General features: G+C 42.0%; 1 protein-coding gene across 2 annotated transcripts in view; it reads left to right on the top strand.

Annotated features, from left to right (window-relative positions):
* Positions 1-19,600, top strand: part of ITGA1 (integrin subunit alpha 1) — an 880,323-nt gene that overhangs the window by 377,604 nt on the left and 483,119 nt on the right. For both annotated transcript variants that reach the window (XM_085631246.1, XM_085631248.1), the window contains exon 6: positions 10,616-10,743. In XM_085631246.1, coding sequence (XP_085487372.1) covers positions 10,616-10,743 — 128 coding nt within the window. The remainder of the gene's footprint in view (positions 1-10,615; positions 10,744-19,600) is intronic.

The following is a 19,600-nucleotide window of genomic DNA, read 5'->3' on the forward strand; positions in this document are numbered from 1 at the left end:
TGTTTACCAGTAGGTCCCTAGTAAAGTGCACTACATGTGCCAAGGGCTGGTAAATTAAATGCTACTAATGGGCCTGCAGCACTGATTGTGCCACCCGCATGTGTAGCCTAAAAAAGATGTCTCAAGCCTGCCACCGCAGTGCCTGCGCACAGTTTGTTAACTGCCATTTGTACCTGGCCAGTGTACCCACTTGCCAGGCGTGGAAGATAAATAGCATGCCAGGCCTTACCCTTCCCTTTTCCTATACATAGCACACCCTTATGGTAGGCCCAAGGTACCCCCCTGGGCAGGGTGCAGTGTATGCAAAAGGTAGGACATGTACTGGTGTGTGTAACTTGTCCTTATAGTGAAATACTGCCAATTTTGTTTTTCACTATTCGAAGGCTATCTTGCCCATAGGAGTGAGATAGAAAATTGAAGTCTGGTATCCCTGAACTCAAAATTTAATAACACATCTTTTAGAAGGATGGTTTTTAAATTCTGTGTTTGAAAATAGCACTTTTAGAAGGTGACTATTTTCTTTTTCAATCCTTCTGTGTGCCTCTGCCTGGTTGTGGATTGACTGTCTGGCTTTGGAGTGACAGGGGCTGTGGTGGCTCCAGGAGTCTGGGTGAGTCAGCCTGGGCTGAATAGGCCGATCTGCATTTGGAGTGGTGGGAGGAGTAGCACCTGTACCTGACTAGGGCTGTGCCTGCCTTCCACCCAAGACTGGCTCCACCTCCTGCGGTGTGTCTGAAGACCCTGGCTACACTGATAAAGGAAGAAGTTGTGCACTGGCAGAGTGCACCCAGAACTGGTTTGGACTGGGTTCAGGACCCCTTACACATAGAGAACAAATACATTTGGGGTATAAATATTAGAGCTGAAACCCCTGACTTTTAGATAGATCATCCTGGAACTAAGAAGAACCTTTGCCAAGGAGAAGAGCGCCAGAAGCTGAAGAAGAAGGACTGCCCTTGCTGTATGTTCTGGGGCTGACTTGCAGTTGCTATTCTGCCAAGGGAAGGAGAAGGACTTTGCTGTGTGCTGTGTCCTCTACTTAAAGGAAATCTCCAAGGGACTGAGGAGACCTGGCCTCCCGTTGTGGGTACTCAGGAATATCAAAGTTTCCAACGTCATCTCAAGTGACGCTGTGTGCATGTGTCTGCTGCAGCTCTACCTGACTGAGACCATCGTGCAGCCTGCACTGTGTACGTGTGTCTGAACACAGCTCCGACTGCCCTACAACCCCCGCATGACCATCGAAGCGCTGCGTGCTTATCACCACCATCAGCCCGAATCGTCATCTCTGAGGAGCTGTGTACTTGATTTTAAAGCATTTGGGGGCATACTTTGCAATCGCTGACCACGGAGTCAGCAGTCCCGTGGGGGAAAGTCCCCTAACCACAAATGCTGTGTGTGCAGGTGCTAAAGAGAACTGTGCTGGTGATATTCTGTTTTTATTACCCAGCGGATTACCAAACCTACAAGTTATTTTTAATCACAACCTAAAAAGTAATTTCTTCTAAATGCGCAATTGTTGGATTTTTGTTGTGTTGGTCTTGTGAAACTTAGATTAAAATACTTAATTTTTCTAAACCTGTGTGGTGTCCATATGTGGTGTTCTCACTGTGTTACTGTGAGTGTTGGTACAAATACTTTACACATTGCTTTTGGGATAAGCCTGTCTGCTCATGCCAAGCTACCAAGTGGGTGAGCAGGGGTTACCTAGCCTGTGTTTCCTCCTTACCCTGACTAGAAGCAAGGGTCCCTATTTGGTCAAAGGTACCTACCTCTGCCACCTAGAGACCCCCATTTCTAACAGTGGCCTTGAAGCAAAAGCAATTGAAACTAACTTCCCTTTCTGATTTTGGATTAGGACTGTCCCAATGCCAACATTGCTAGTATTTGAAACAATGACTGAATCACATGTGGTGTTGAACGTTGCCAATGCGGGGGCCATTGCTATTCCCACTTTTTACAACTTAAACTCCTCCGCACAGTTTTCGTCCAACACAAATGATTGGGTTTTTTTCATCAAATTTCTCCTATGAACAGTTTTGTTTTAAAATAGCAGAATACATTTGGCATAGTATTCAGTCAGCCCTAAAAATTGTTTGAGCTGGTCCTTATTTTGAGGTTCCGGTGCTTCTTCTATCGCTTTCACCAGATTGAGTTTGAGATCAACTCCATCTTTACTGATACAATGACCAAAAATAATCTACAGAATCTTCGCCAAATGTACATTTTTCTTTAGTTAAAGTTAAGCCATTATCCTGTAATACATTCAATACCTTATATACAGTTTCAGTGTGTTCTTGTGCATTCCTACCAAAAACCAAAATATCGTCCTGAAAATATAGGACAATATTCAACTCTTTAAAGAGCTTATGCAAAATCCTTTAAAATATGGGAGATAACGATATAAGTGCAAATGGCATCCTCTTATATCTATAAGCTCCTACTCATGTTATAAACGATATACTGTTTGCTATCCTCATGTAGTGCTATTTGATGATAGGCACTCAATAGATCTAACATCAAGAATACTGTTGCCCCTTTCAACATAGCAAAGATGTCTCCTATGTTGGGTAGAGGATGTCAATCCACCCACACACAATCATTCAAGTCTCTTAGGTTGACACAAAGCCTGACTTTTCCATTAGGTTTGTGAACCACAACCATGGGTGATTACCATTCAGAAGATTCTATCTCCTCTATCGCATCTTGGTTACTTAACTTTTCCAACTCATCCCTCAATACATCTCTCATAGCCAATGGTTTGTTTCTGACTTTGTGCACTTTAGGTACCATATTACTCTTTAAAATAATTGTATGTACAATGTTCTTTAATAAACCTACCTGTGAAAAAACAACTTTAGGAAATAACCTTTCCCAATGAGTTGCTGTATTGTCTCCAACCTGTAATACCAGGTCACTATAACCTAATACCTGTTCTGGATTTTTAGGATTGAGTAATCATTAGATCTCTTTGCTGAGGCCTTCTTTGGCCACATAAACCTTTGCCTCAATTGTCTTGCCTTTAAAACTCAAATTGGACTTAAAATATCCCAACACTTCAATAGTTTTTTTCCCCCCAAAATCAACTAATTTGATATCTGGTGGGGACAGTTTCACATTTGGAAATTCTTTCATCCATTCATCAGCAATCAAAGTATGTCTCACACCTGAATCTGCTATAACTTGTATCTCTTCATCCCCATTTTTAATTGCACAAAAAGGGGCATCTTTAACATTCCGATTAATCTCATACACACCTAAGACAAATTCTTCTTCCGTTTGTTCCATTGAATCACATCCAATCTCCCTTATATAATTCCTTTTTTTGCGTTTTTCTTTCCAAACTGCTATCTCTAACTTTGTTCCTATTTTTACAAATCCTTGCATAATGTCCTTTTGTTTTACAAAAGCTACAAACTTGTCCTATAGCTGGACACCGTCTGGCATTAGTCAAATAAGCGGGTAAACCACATTTGAAACTTACATATTCCTTTTTGTCCATATACTGGTTGTCTTGCACTTTTACTTTGGGTTTATTATGTATTTTCTGACCATTGCTACCTTTTCTCAACATCTGAATTTCAGCAAAAAGTTTTTCTGATAATGCCTTCATACCCAGTTTCATCTCCTAAAATCAGTGGGCAATATCCAATACTTTACTTAAGGTTAAATCATTTGCTGATGGTTTTTCTTGTGACTTTGAATCTACAACCTTATGCACCATTTGGTCCTAAACCATTCGGTCATGGAAAGGCATCATAACAGTGAATTACTGGATTTAGTATCCAGCTGTTCCCGCTAATAGCTCTTGATGAGCGACATGCAATGTACTTCTTCAAATATATGTTCACCACACCTGAGATTACAGATCTATTTTTATCACATCATTTTTAACTAGTTCCTTCTAATGCTAGCTAAAAAGAAAGGTTGACGGATCATGCACAATTTTATTTCAAGAAGATAGATTTGGACAAGGAAAATATCCCTTTTGTTCTGTATTTATTTCAGATGTGTATTTAAAATTTTTGGTTAAGCAGTATTGAGAATAGGTTATGTTATCTCACATGTGTCTATTATGTAAAGAGAGATTGCATTTCTTGGCAGAGTTCCAGTGAAGCATTGTGGTTGGGATATGTTTTCATATGTATGAAACAGTTTCATCCTATGGTTTTCTCATCACCAAGATATTTGTGCTATAACAATATTTTGTTTAAAGTGTTATACCATTTTATTATATATGCATACATACGTGTGTTTTTTCATTTATTCCAAAATCCATGACTCACTATCAGCATTATCTAATCTCTGGTGAGAACCAGTTTTCTAGCATGATTTTGAGTATACATGTGCATGTAGTTTTATCTTATGTCTGAAATAAATGACAGTAAACAGTTCTAGTGTAGAGAGAGAGAGAGAGAGAGAGAGAAACCAAGAACAGTGGAGCGGGCAAGAGCAGAGTGATTGTCTCAGGAAAAGAAGCTCTAGAAAGGATGTCCTTTAAGTCTTTGAATCAGCTGGCATAGGTGACTGCTTTAAAGGATTTGATTCCTGTGAATCCTTGATTTGAATCTACTTAGATCCCTCTAGTAGCACCACATTGCATTCCATAGCCCTATTTGCTTAGCAGAGTGAAGCATGCTGCTCTGTTTTAAGTGCAAATGAGTAGTGAAGCTTCCTCTTTTGTTGGTCTCATCCTGAACACACTACACGGAGCTGCATGGAACAGCATAAAACCATTGGATTTGTCTAAAATACAGCCAGTTAGACACAATATATATAGACTAACTCTTGAACAAGGCCATGCGGTGTGTTTTAAGTGCACACAATACAAAACATGGACTATAACACTAAATCTTTGAAGTACAGAAAATTTAAGATGAATGTTACAGCATTTGTACTGGGGTTGCTATGACACACTTGTGATGTAGGCTCTAAAGCAGTGACTTGCTGCACAACAGCAATGCACATACAGTCCCAGCTGGAGTGGAAACTGGAAAGTATCAAAGGAGCTGCTGAAGTGGTAGCCGAGCTGCTGAGTACTCTAAGTATCTGAGCAGCTTAAAAGAAATTACTTGGAACTTCCCTGGTGCTCTGCTCAGAAATAAGTGACACACAGCAGGAATCACAGGGGCTTGCCGGATGCTCTGTATACAAAAGCATCCCAGAAGGAATGAGAGGTCCTACCAGGCACTCAGTGGCCGAAATGCACAGCAGGATTGGCAGGGCAGCTGGGTGTGCTGCGTACAAAATGTGAGGCCCAATAAGCAGTGGTTTGGAGATCACTTCCAATATGCATTCAAGTGTTAACGGGAAATGTCGTCACTCACAACGCATGATATGCCAAAAATCCAATGACTTTCCTACGAGTCGACCACAAATATAATTGATACTGGCAGCTGAGGCAGGGGATGACCAATTGAATTGCTCTGTGTATCTTGTTATATTGGATAAACCAACACTTGAATCACTCTGCATTAGAGCAATAGCTGAAGGGGACTGACCAAAAGCCTGTTTTTGTGTTAATAGTTTATGTATCATTGAGTATGAGTTTCAAGAGATTTGGGAAAGACACATAGCTTTGCATTACTTCAGTCCCACAAATGACAGTTCACTCAGAATTTAATGACCATATGTATACTATCATAAATGCCCTGAGGGGTTGCCCTAACACCTTGTACACATCAACCCAAGGCATCATATTATAGTAGTGGCTCCACAGGCCGCTGTACAGGCATATGCTCTCTTGCTGTTTCCCTGCAGTCAATGCACACTTGCAGGCATTATTACTTGCCCTAAACTGACCTCAGTAAGTGCATATGGACTCATAAGTACTTGAATACTAGCTGATGATGCTAATGAATGAGCCCTCCTCAAAGGACATCTGCACCATTCACCCTGGTATAGATCCAAGATGCACAGCTCCAGACATGCTGACTGGCAACTACCTTCCTTTGGGAAATTGTGCAGGAAATGCCCCGTCCCCTAAACAACTAAACTTGATGTTGAGATAGGGCAGAATGCAAAATTAAAGGATGTGCTGCATTTTACACCTTTGAAAAGGAGAAATGTCAGCTCAAAAGGTTGTGAAGTTTCATTCAATGTATAATAACCCTGTTGGTTCAGTGAATCTCATGATTATGGTAAGCATGTCTGTAAGAAAATGCCTCTTTTTGTATGTTATCTTACTCTTTACACTGGGACACTGCTAGCCAGGCCTCAGTGCATGTGTTCTGGACACCTAAAACATGTAAAAATTGGCTGCACTCCTGATTGGCATATTTAACCTACCTATACTTCCCTAGTATATGTTACAAAAGTGTACCCAGTGTCTGTAGGATAAATGTCACTAGTGGATTTGAACACATATTGTGTCACCGCTGACGTGACAAGGCAAAGCATACTGGCTATACAGTTTTAAAGCTGCCAATTTACCTGCAAAATAAACCCATTTCCATTTCTAAGCCTTCCTTTCGGATACATATCAGCCACCCCTAATGTAGGCCAGAAATTCCCATAGGGTAATGTGCATGGTATGTAAAAAGTACAATGATTATATTTTATATTTTACATGTCTTGGCAGTGAAAAACCTCTTAAGTTATTTTTCAGTGAGGCAAGGCTGTCTCTGCCATAAGAAAGGACTGGATTACAGTATAACAGCTTATAATTTTTTTATTCAGTTTGGGCATAGCTAGAAAAATTATTCAATGGTTCATTTTAATAGTATTTTAAAATCCAACTTAACAGTCAAGTTTGATTTTATATTACTATTTTGAAAATAACACTTTTTTGAAAGTTGTGTTTTTTATGATTGAACCTAATGTGCCTTTCTGACAGTGTTTACTCTCACCCAGGAGCTGAGTGGCTCCTTAATTAGGTGTGAAGTAGCTCACAGGGCTGAGAGTAAAAAAGAGGGACTTACCTAACCAGTACAGGATGGCCATCTCGGCTGTGCCCAGGAACTTAATTAACTTCAAAGGATGCCTACCAGGTTATTGACAGATGTAGCTCATACCTAGCCTGTCTCCCTTTTGTCTTCATAGCCAACTTGTAACCCAGTGGTAGGGGGAGCTACCTTAGAATTGGTTTGGAGTGACCACCAGAGTGGTTTTGCCCATTGTCATAGCAAAACTCTGGGTCGGGAAAGGGAGCTCTGCACAGGGGAAGAAAAGTTTTGCCATGTTGGTTTTAGGTAGAGAGAGGCACTGTGGGATAGTTTGCATTAAAACACACAGGAAGTGCTGTCAAAGTTGGTAAGGCCACCCCTGGTAAATTTTACCCGATTGGTTAGGGAGTGGCCAGGAATGTTCCCCACCAACAGTCTGGCACTGGTCATGATTTAAAAAAAACAAATAGGGTCTGAGGGAAAATCTTTAGAGACCTTCGAGGATTCCTAATCCCCCTTCCTAAATATTTCAATACAACAAAGGGATCCGAGGTCTTTTATGCAACCCTTGATATAAATTCAAGACAGTTGACTCATAGCAAATTTACGCCAACGGTGAATTAGTATGGGTAAGCATGTGAGAAACAGATACAAAAAAATGAAGACAAACAAGAGGTAAGAAAAAGAGCTTGATCTAAGGATAATCAGCATCCCATCATTACACTCTGAAAGTGCCCAGTGTCATCATCTGGGGTACCAAACAACTCTTCTCAGAAACCTCATATAATATCGAGGTCATACGAATGAGTTGTATCCTCTTATCAAGAATCCATCCAGGAAAAGAGGGAAAAATAGAAAGCTATTTAGAGTGCAATGAAACAAAAAAAGTATTTTTTGTATTTTCCAGTGTTCATAAAACAGAATACACAATTGACTAGCACTAGGTATATATTTCCAACTTGTGCCCCATCAATCGTATTTCTATCTAAAAACAGTGTGAGAACAAAAAGAAAGAAAAGGCAGTTATACAACGTTTGCTGCCCACTATTCGGTCGACATGTTTCAGCCTTCGGGAAGACTCTCCCTGGCTTTCTTCAGGACCTCATGCTCAAAGCTACTGATTGTAGACTTTGGGAAAGAAGAAATGGGTTACTACTATACCCTCGTATTTGTTGTCCAATTCCTCAATGTGATTGCTGATGTTAACTGACATCTAAAAACAACGGAAAAATTAATTACATTGGGAAGTGAATTCATACAGATAATCACATGAGATGTATTGCTTCATACGTCTGTTCCCTCACTTTTCTGAAAATCGCCATAAAAAGTTTCAAAAATCATGCTTACCAAACATCATATGAGGAAAAAGCCCCACCTCACTCGGCACCAGCTTAAGTCAAGGAAGAGGCCCCGCTCTGAAAGTAAACGTGAGCCAATTGAATAAACCGGTCTCAAAAGCTAAAGAACGGTGAACTTCTCAAAAAGGACTGTAAACGCTTGGCATCGTCCCACACTCATTAAGTGATCGGGGCCGGAACGTGTCAGCGGAGTTGCCATTGGCATCTATTAAAAACAATTAGCTAGGTCTGGCATATAGATAACACAGCATATCTCCATGTGTGAAAGAACACCCAAATTGACAACATCGATCCTGTTTGAAAAGATGTTCGTGGCAAGGGCTATTCATATCGGGATATAAAAATAACTCCTAAAATGAATAAGTCAAGACATGGTTCTAGAAACCATAAATTTTAGCGAGTATCTGCAGTTTCAACTATGCGATCCAAATTGCGTGATGATGAAAAATACAAAAGACATTCAAAGACCGGGCTAGTCGGTACCTCCGGCAGGGACTCGTACTGGGATGGAGGTACCAGACGTAACCGGATGGTTTGGTTTTATGTCGTATTGAGATGCACAGCTGTCAAGGATCAGCGAGGAATGCCGTTTGAACTTCCGGCGCACAAAACGTGACGTATGGCGGAACTTCAATAGAACTACAAAAAGACGTCACGATTGCTGGTAATTGTAGTTTTAACAGAAACTGCATCTTTTTCATTAAAAAAAACGTCATAGAAAACTTTATTGTGGTGAACACCGAACTTCTTTATGCAATGAATTATGAGTTACGCTTGTTTCTACACATCAAAAAAGTGGTTTTGCCCATTGTCATAGCAAAACTCTGGGTCGGGAAAGGGAGCTCTGCACAGGGGAAGAAAAGTTTTGCCATGTTGGTTTTAGGTAGAGAGAGGCACTGTGGGATAGTTTGCATTAAAACACACAGGAAGTGCTGTCAAAGTTGGTAAGGCCACCCCTGGTAAATTTTACCCGATTGGTTAGGGAGTGGCCAGGAATGTTCCCCACCAACAGTCTGGCACTGGTCATGATTTGTCACCCCCAGTATACTCTATAGAACACCTCTGGACTTGTGGACGACAGAAGAAGGAATGCACCTGCTGTTGTAACAAGTGAGGAGGGCTGTAAGGGCTGTACCTGCTGCCACTTGTATCCTGGAGTGAGGAGTGAACTCATCTTGTTAAACTTCCGGTACACAAAAACTACAAGAAGCCAACTTTCCTGAGAGAGCCAAGCTGACCAGTCACAACTGGACCTTCCCTGGACCCTACTGGTGTTCACCTAGAATTAGCCTAGACCTCTAAGTGGTGTCCCTAAGTCCTGGGGCCCTTAGATAAGTGTCAGAGTGTACTCTCCTACCTAACCCTAAACCCTGGTATTTAGAAACCTTTCAAGGATTTCTTCATGGAGATCCGTCAAAAAATTGGAACAAACCAGTGAATCAATCTGAAGAAGGTGCATTGCCATTGCGTCAAAGATTCTGGTTGCTCTTGCTCAAAACCTTTTCACAGCAACAAATCCATTTCAGCGGACGTCAAAGGTATACGGCCTCATGGAGCCCTGTTCTGCTACAGTTTACAGGTTTACCTCATTGGAGGAATCTGAGCTTCAAACAAGTGACTACATTTAAAGGTAAAAATCTTCACCGGGCAAAGACGCCAAATGTATCTGGCAGGTGTGGGACTTTCTTTGTGCTCGAATTTTGAATTTTTCCTTCTCAGAGATTTCTTGCCAAAAGTCAACTGCTTCACCGGGATTTTGTTCTACAGCTATCCAGCCTTGTGGAACCAATCTCAGCCACAGTCTGCCAACTTGTCCCTCTGAGGATCTTCGACTCGCATTTCAGAGACCAAGTCAGAAGGTAAACGTCTGACAGGGATGAAGCTGGTCTCTGTATCAGAACCGCTCTCCTTTGCTCCTGGACTTAACTCGCTTCTAGGTACTGGTCAAGCGCATCAATGACACCAGTTGATGCTTAATCATGTTTGCTGCCATTTTAATAAGAAAAAACGTATATCTCTGGTTCTCCTAATTCGATGTTTGTGATTGTGGTGTCATTTTGTTCATTTACATATTTTCTATTTTTATAATTTGGAGTGTAATTTTTATTCAAACTTTTATATTCTTTTCACATTTTTTTAAAGTCTTCTTTGTGTCACAGCTGCCAGGAGTTGAGCTGAGGTTAAATTACTGAAACCTTAGCTGGACCTAGAAAAACTAGTGACATTATTATGTGTGGTGGACTACCATCCATCCCAACTAATAAAACACTTTTTCACAATGGCATTATGCTATGATCACTTTGTGTAGCATAAGTATATTGTTTCAGAAAGCATAACACTGTAATCATTTGAATATTGCTTCTCTCTTTTCAGAATGCACTTCCCAATTGGATATTGTTATAGTCCTTGATGGTTCAAACAGTATTTTTCCGTGGATAAGTGTCACAGAATTCTTGAAGAGCCTGCTGAAGAATATGGTGATAGGACCCAGAGACACACAAGTAAGTACTGTTTTTGACGTTGGACCTATTTAATATTGGCAACTCAATAGAAAAATATTCTACTAATTAGGAATGATACACATATCAGAAATGAGTTAACATCTCCAAATCCTCAACCTCACACCCACCTTTTTCTTCAGTACATTGAATGAATAATGTTTGGCTCAATCTTCCATTATCAGCGCTATTGCTTGTATTCTAAACTAAGCTATTACCAGTTTGGAGCTGTATTATTCTTTTGGTTCTTGTTGGTAACAGTAATGGACTAGGGTGCCAGCTCATGCATCCTGCACATGTAATGAAAGATTGCAGTGAAAAACACATGTGGAGTAGTTAATGGGTTCTCTCTAATTGTCAGCTTCACTCTCAAGCAGCAGTCACTTTGCCTTCTATCCCTGAACTAATTTGCTAGCCTGACCTACTACACCACACATGGAGTCCCTGTTCTCAGATGAGTACCGGAAATCAATGTGTGCAACGGCGCTTAATCATCCCTATCCACTATGTACGTGGTGTGAAATATATAGTAGATAGGGATGCTGGGTAAATGAAGGTAGATATGGTTAGAAAAACTGTTAGATGCGCAGGTAGGTGTCTTTCAATATATATAGAGGTTTAACACTTGATAGTGTGGACACACATGGTACATTTATACATTTGATAGATCAATCAGCAAATTTGCTTTTTTGGACTTTTCCCTTTCTTTTCTAAAATGTCTTTTTTTCTAAAGCTATTGATTGGAGATCAGTACAATCATGAATTGGTCACAATAGCAGTTGTTAATAATGAAGTTTACACAAGAACATTCACCACTCATTGCTTCTTGTGATTACTGAGCCATATTTAATAAGCAGTTTCAATGAAGAAGCTCAAAATGCGATATTAAGTCAAAACATTTGTTAAAGGCAACACAGTTGCTCAAAATCATTTCATTGTAGTTGCTCAAAATCATTTCATTGCGGTAGAAGTATAGTGCTCTTAGAGTGATAAGGAAGGGAGGAAGTTGGGTAGGTGGTGGTGAATCAGTGAGTGAGGGACAGGGTAAAGGTATGGTGACATAAAAACATCATAGTAGTATAGCTAACAACCTTTACAGCCTGATGTAGGTCTATAGTTCCTATGTGTAACACATAGCTCAACTGTACATATAGCTTGTCAAAGTCAGTCCTTTGAGCTTGTAAAAGTGGTTGTGTGTTGTCAACGTTTTGACCCCTGGAGATTTTGGGATAATTGGTGTCCTCAAGGTAGGGTCTTCATCAGGACTTAGAAGAGCACCTATGAAGTAATCATAAAAGTGCGTGAGGTGAGTAGCGAAATTGAGATGTGGGTGTTTGGAGATGGCATATATGGGGCATCATTACGATGCTGATTGGAATTTTGTTCGACCGGCACCAAAGCGGAAATAGGACCGCCCGACAAGTAGTTGGCAGTCCTGCTGCCCTTATTCCAATGCAACCGCCTTCACAGCAGTTGCAACGTCTATATTTTCCATTTCGGCTTGTGCTGCAGGCTGCAGCACAAGACGCAATAGAAAATGCACACTTTCAAAACATCCCTGCACCATGTGTTAAGCACCATGCAGTGCCTACCACATGGCGCAAGGCTGTTTATGGGGGCACCATAGGTGCTCCCTAGGCCCCATAGCGGAGGGACAGGGGGGAAGGGAGCCCTGCTAGGGGCCCCCAAAGTCACTTTCCACCTGCCTTTTCATGCTGGGTGAACAGCCATGAAAGGGCAGACAGAAAGGGACATTGTAATCCCTACAGCAGTGCCTGAGCAGGCACCGTCCCTATTGTAGGGATTACTGACTCTTCGACAGGCTTCCTGAGCCTGTCGGACAGCTTTGAAGTGTCCCTCTACATGTTGCCTCCTACTGCATGCATTGTAATGCGTCGATCAGACTGCTGCAGCATATGGTGGTCGGACCACATCTGATGAGCCATCAAATGTGGTCCGACCGCCATCAGAATGACCCCCCTAGTGTTAGTAGTGTTCCTGCAGTAATGTTCCTTTTACTTACAATAGGTGATGGTTTGTTGCTGTATCTTTCCTTGGGCAATCTAATTGCATAAAACTATTAGTCCAATAACTCTGTGGATATTCTTTGCATCAAAAGCAGTCGAGTGTGTTTCAGAATGGGCCTACATCGCAGTTATAGCACTGCCCATTCAGTACAGGTTATTTGATTTGAGACTGGCACCTGCTAACTACTTTTCTGGGGCATGATTCTAGTTGTACCTATTTATGTATTTGTGCAATCTTATGTCACCTCACTTCCACTGCTTTAGAGTGACTCTCTTGCTATATGAATTCCTTTGGCATGAAATATAGTTTCATTGTATTATTTCCACAAAACAGTGCGTGTAAGAATAAATACCTTATACAAAACAAGTAAAGAATTCTTACGAAAGAGATGACAGCTGTTCTTTAGCAAGGACCACATCTGCTTCCTGGGAATTATTCCAGGGCCGGGGGTTTTTCCATGTTCAGAAATCTACCCAGCAGACACACTTCTACATGTAAGATGCACTCTACAGCCTCGTTGAGCTACTCGGCCCGCTGGTAGAGCAAGTAGTGGCAGCTTGTGTCCTTTTGGCTAACAGAGGAAGGGTCCATCCTGATCGCCAAAGGGTTGCCCACCTCTCCTAGGAAATCAAATACTAGCCAGCCTTTAATACCAGGTGACATTGTCCTAATGAGACACGTGCCAGTAGGTCTTCAGAGGTTAATGCCGGCCCTGACAGAAAAGGGACTTGAAATAAACCACAAAAAATCTATGGTGATGGCTCTCTCCCAAAATGCAAAATATATTGGTAGCATCTTCACAAAGAGAAACAAGCACCAGACAAGGAAAGCGTATAAATACCTCTACGCCACCCTCGATAGCAAAAATAATTTCAAACCTCATCTCCAATCAATAAAATACAGAATTAAATTCCCTGTATTCTGACTTAAACAGCAAATCGTTAGAATCAATCTTCAATTGGATTAACAGCATTTTTTTACCATCTTTATCATACAGTACAAATTACTACGAGTTAGACGTTTGACACGGTCTCCCACCAAATCTTGCTGCAACGGTTGGAGGAGGCGGGCATTGTGGGCTCTGCCCTGGACTGGTTCGCCTCTTTTCTTCCTGAGAGGACTTTCCAGGTGACGGCCCCCCCTTTTGCATCCCTAACCCATACTATTAAACAAGGGGTGCCACAGGGCTTAGCACTGAGCCCAACACTATTCAACCTGTATGTCCAACTGTTAGCAGCTGTGGCCAGGAGCAGGGGGCTCACAGTACTATCATATGCTGATGATACACAGTTGGTAGAAGCACTCTCTGACTATTCCGTGCAGGATGCTTGCAAGTTTCGGAGCGATCTTGTAGCTATTGCTGAGTGGATGACTGCCAACTGCCTCCAGCTTAACGCCAGCAAGTCTGAGGTTTTGCTGATTGGGAGAGACTCGGAGCTGTGGAGTGAACGCTGGTGGCCTGCAACCCTGGGCTGTGCATCCGCCCCCAAACAGGTGGTAAAAAATCTAGGTGTCTGGGTTGACTCGGCCCTTAGTTTTCAGGTCCAAACCAAGAAAGTGGCAGGGACCTGTTACGGAATATTTCGGGGCTCAAACCTCTGCTGGGTTTTTTCGATTCTTCCATCCGGCAGGTTATCATTCAGGCCTCCATTTTGTCTAGACTGGACGATGCCAGCTCGCTCTACCTGGGGACTAACAAGACAGAAAACCTGCGATTGCAGAGGGTTCCAAACACAGCTGCTAGAACTCTCCTTGGCTTCCCTAGAACTTGCTCTACTACTAGTGCCATCCGCCAACTACACTGGTTGCCAGTGGTTAGACGCGTAGAGTTTAAGTCCCTTTGCATTGCTTTTAAAATTTTGAATTTCTCCTCTCCTGGCATCCTGGCCAACCTGCTTTTACCTTATATACCCACTCACCAACTCTGCTCTATGGGTCAACATCTGGCGGTCGTCCCTCGGGTGAGGAAGGTGCGTGATGGTGGGCGCTCCTTCCACACCCTGGCATCCAAATTCTGGAACTCTCTTCCAATACATATCCGCGGCATGAATGACTACCTGGCATTTCGTAAGGCAATTAAAACGCACCTCTTCACTCCGCTCTAGGCCCTGGTTTCTGCTAGTAGCCTCCTAATTCCTGCTATCAGCACTGGGACTCCCCTTTTATAAAAACATATAACATAACACAACGTAACATTAGGCGCAATATTGCTAGACGTTAGAAGCCATCCTATCCAGATCACTGTTTCACTTACAAAAAGCACACTGCAGACTCCTACCCGATTAGAGGGGAAGATTTACAAGCCCCTTTTGACACTTTCGTGCTGCCGTTTTGTCACTTTTGTGACACAGTGGAGGCCAAAATAATGTGGCACGTTGCAACACATTTACAACATGATGCATCTAGGGAGATGCATCACCTTGTAAAGCTCTGCGCCACATTATACCTACGTCATATAGAATGTATGCAGGGTGGGCGTTCCCTAGCAAGAAAGCCTCGTAACAGTGACGCTGTGAAATCTACAAGATTTCACTGTGCCACTTCTGTCACGTCACTGTGTCAAAACCTTACACCTGCTTGAAGCAGGCGTAAGGAGTGATGCAGCACAATAGGTATAGGACTGTACTGCTGGAGTTGCGTCATGCTTCCGACACAATGTCAGCAGTGCGTGACCTTTGGGCCAACACATGCATGATGCATCTGAAAAATCCTTGCGCCATGGTGCGCCACATTGTTAATGCCACACATCCATGGTGGCGCAAGGCATGTTTTGCATGTCGCAAGGAAACTAACTCATCTCTGCTATAACGCAGAGATGAGTCAGTTTCTTGGAAATCTGCCCCAGAATTCGGTCTTCCAAGACAAGAACTTGTTAGATAAGGAGCATTCCTCAAACTTTCCAAAAAACTGTGTTATGCTTCAAATGGCTTATACAATAGCCTCATTTTAGGGGAAATACACTCTACCAAACTTGGAAACCAGTGAAAACTATTTCTAAATACAGCTTTAACAATACTGCACCTTTCGGAAAATTCGGAGCTCCCCCTTACCCCACACAAACGGCAGCATTAGAGCACTAGTGAAAACATATGTTAAACTTCTTCACTGCAACAAGACAAAGATTAATTTGCAAAAAAAGGCCATTCCTGATCAGTGATAGGGTCTTACGTTTCCGTAACCGCTCAAAGGTGAGAACTCATTTTTCACTACACCTAAAACTAAGATTGGTGGCAGGCAGACTGGGTTGTATTCATGCAAAGGACTTTTTACTAAAATGGAAAATAGCCATCATGTACTTTCTTCCCACTTGTCCCACACTAAAAAACCAACAGAGGAAGCTTTTGTGTCCCCATTTCAAAGACCTGTATGTGAGAACTTCCAGGCGAGCCCTGAATAGAGACTACATGCAATTAAACTGCAAATGTTTTTAAAAGTTTGGAAAAGGCCAACCATATGCTCTTCCTAACATAGAACGCTAATAATTAACTTATGTATGTAAGGTGTATTCATTTTTCACAGAAACAAATTTATAATGGTTGTAATTAACTGTACAATAAGGAAATATAATAAACTACACTATTGAGTGATAGAAGGCCTCAAATTCTCTTCCAACAGGTTATAGTCAACCAGCGTTGAAAAAGACATACCATACATAGATAGTCACTGGATTTGCAAAAGATGAGCATAAATTGGAATTTGGCTCGATAAAACGCTGGACTTCTCGGTTCAGGCTACCAAAACTGCCTCCACGTGTGTTAGGCTAATGAAAATGCTCCGTAAAGTCCTCCCTCTGCTTCCTTTCCAGGCGAGGAGAATCATGGTTCAGGCCTTGATACTCTCCCGCCTGGACTATGGAAATGCTTTATACCTAGGTGCCCCGGCAGCAGTGACCAACAAGCTCCAAGTCACGCAAAACTGTGCCGCCCGACTATTGTTTAACATCCCCCGGTGGCAGTCAGCCAAGAAAGCTCTAAAAGAACTGCATTGGCTCCCAGTCGCTGCTAGAGCACAGTTCAAAGCTATGTGCATTGTGCACAAATCTTTCCATCGAACAGGCCCTGCCATCCTGTTCCCCTTAGTTGTGCCATACGTTCCGTCTAGAGCCCTCCGCTCCGGTTCACTGCATCTAGTAACCACAACAAAAATCAACAAAGCCCGATGGGGCGGCTGTTCCTTTTCCCACACCGCCGCCAGACTTTGGAATTCTCTTCCCTTAAGCCTTAGAGAGAATAATAATTGGTTGGCATTCAGGAAAGCTCTGAAAACTCATCTGTTCGCAAAAGCGTGTTAACTCACCCTGCAGCGCGCCACGGTAATCAGTTGAAGCGCTGCGAGGCCTCCGGGTAGTTACGCGCTATATAAATATAATTTTTCATTTCATTTCATAAATACAAATACAGGCATTACATGCTAGAAATGACAGAACATAACAAGCAAACAAAATGGGACGAAGACAAAGATTACACAATTACTGTGGTAATAAGAACCACTATAAGAATATAGTGTAATTTGACACAGAACTGATGCAAGTCAATACTCAATACAAAGGAAGCTACAAGAGTGATGGACCACAAACACATTTCCAAGCACAATATAAACGAAAAAAAGGATGGTGCTTGCCTGCAGTATAAAATAGCACTCTGCAAATGTCAAAATGCAAAGACCGTATCCCCTCCATAAAGGAAAGCACAATCAGCAGGACAAGTAAACTGTGGCATGGCAATTGTATGCTGCAGCCCACTTCCCAAATGTGCTTGCAGCTATTGTACTCATATTGCACTTTAGCGACCAAGATATCTAAACAATGTGTGCACTGTCTGCCATGCAAGGGGATACTTCACATGTGCGTATATACATTTTCCAAGTTCATAACATTTCAGATTCATCTTCGTTGCCTTGGTGATTAGACTTAAACTGGATGCGGTGGACTTCAGAAAGATGCAATTGCCTGGTGAGTAACTTCCATTATCTAACCACAGTACCTTAACTGAGGTACCACACACACAAACATGAGACATCATCGAGCACAGTTTAGGCCAACTATGTCAGACTTCTAAAGTCTATTTCACACATTGAGTATCATAGTCAAGTCCCCAGAAGTAGTGTGCAAGATTATCCCGGCCTGCTGTGTGTGGCATAACATCACTTTCTGCCGGACCAAACATATTGACCTGAAACTTGCACTTTTTCTCAATCCTGGACCTCAACCTGTGGCTGTGCACGTGTGTTGGAATATGCATGTCTGCAACAGCTTGTAGACCTTGGCACCAGTCTGGGCGATTCTCAAACGTTATTGTGCAGTGGTGAGATAATGACATTTGGTACAAGCATAAACCTACAACTACCATGATGAGACAACATTGGTTGGATCCTTTGGAAGATAAATGCCTGGTTGAAGCAGCTATTTAGAAAGGCAAATAACCATGTGTTTTCCTGTACTCCACAATGACTGTGTTTTGTCGTCAACACATCACAGTCTATTGTAATGTTGGCTCAAAACTCATGGATTGTTCATGTTAAATGCTCTCATCAAAATCTTTTTATTTTTTTCTGTCTAAGCTCACGTGTTTCCAGGCATATGCGAACTCATATAGATATCTGCCTGTGCAAATTTCTCTCAAAAGCTACTGAAAATCCATCTATTCCATGGTGAGGTATCATGAGTGAAAGGTACTCAAGGTATGTACTTGCGCACAAAATGCTTGGGAGTTACCAGAATAGACTTGCAAGAAGGGAAAAAGATGCTGCAAACATCCTGTTCAAGGAACCTCAATAGACATTACTGCTCCAAAACAAGTCTTGCAAGAGAAAATAGGCAATTGGTGTAGGCTTACACACAAAATGGGCAACCACGCCTATGACAGGTAGTCCAATAAACGGTCTCCACAAGAGGCTATGCTTGTGTAAAAAATTACGCACACCAAAAGATTTTATCACATTAACACACTAATATGTTTGCACACATATGGTTGATTGTGTCCCTCTGCCATTTACCATGCATTCCCAACATAGCAATTAATAATATTACAACTACAACCTGTTATTTGCCTTCTATTTGTTGTTATTTTTGGAAAGCTATTTTGCCATTAGCATTTTGATTTCCATACTTTTTCAAAGCAAATCATATTCATGAATAGTCTTATTTTTCTGCCAGTACTTTTGTTGAAGAGATTTGAGGATTTTCAGATCCTACATGGCGCACCATGAGGCATACGTAGTCTAGTTTAATGTCAGCCTCATGTAACTTGACATGAAAAACACCGAGGTCCATATTTGTCAAGATTTTGCATCTCACTTGAGCCACAAAAGGGAATGCAAGGGCGACGCAAAACCTAAAAGAGATTTATCAATCCACACAAGGCCACCTTACATGGCCCTGAATGGCTTACTAAATCTAGAGTTACGTAAGGCAGCGCAAATTGCTGTTTTGAATTACTCTGTGGCAGGGAGGCATGCCATGGGTGAAGTGTGAGTGTATGTCTCCCCACCAGAAGCAGAACAAGGAGAACTGGCTCTATTTCTCCTCATTGTTTCCTCTTTCTAAGTGTGCTGCATTGTGAGGAAAATGCCTCCGAGGACTGTTTTTTTGCAGGAAGGGGCACCTTCCTGCACAAAAATAATCTTGTCTACAATGCAGGCACCCTTGCACCGGCTGCCTGCGTTGGCGCTAAGCAGCAGTTTGAGAGCCAGAGCAGGCAGAGAGCAGGAATGCACTGTCTCCTAATGTTGAATACGGTGCATTCCTGCCTTCTCCTTTTCACACAACACATCACAGCAGGGTGGCTTGTTGCACTGCGTTGCTTGAAATATTTATAAACATGGGCCTTATTTA

Source organism: Triturus cristatus, chromosome 2_1, assembly GCF_964204655.1.
Source record: "Triturus cristatus chromosome 2_1, aTriCri1.1, whole genome shotgun sequence".
NCBI lineage: Eukaryota > Metazoa > Chordata > Amphibia > Caudata > Salamandridae > Triturus > Triturus cristatus.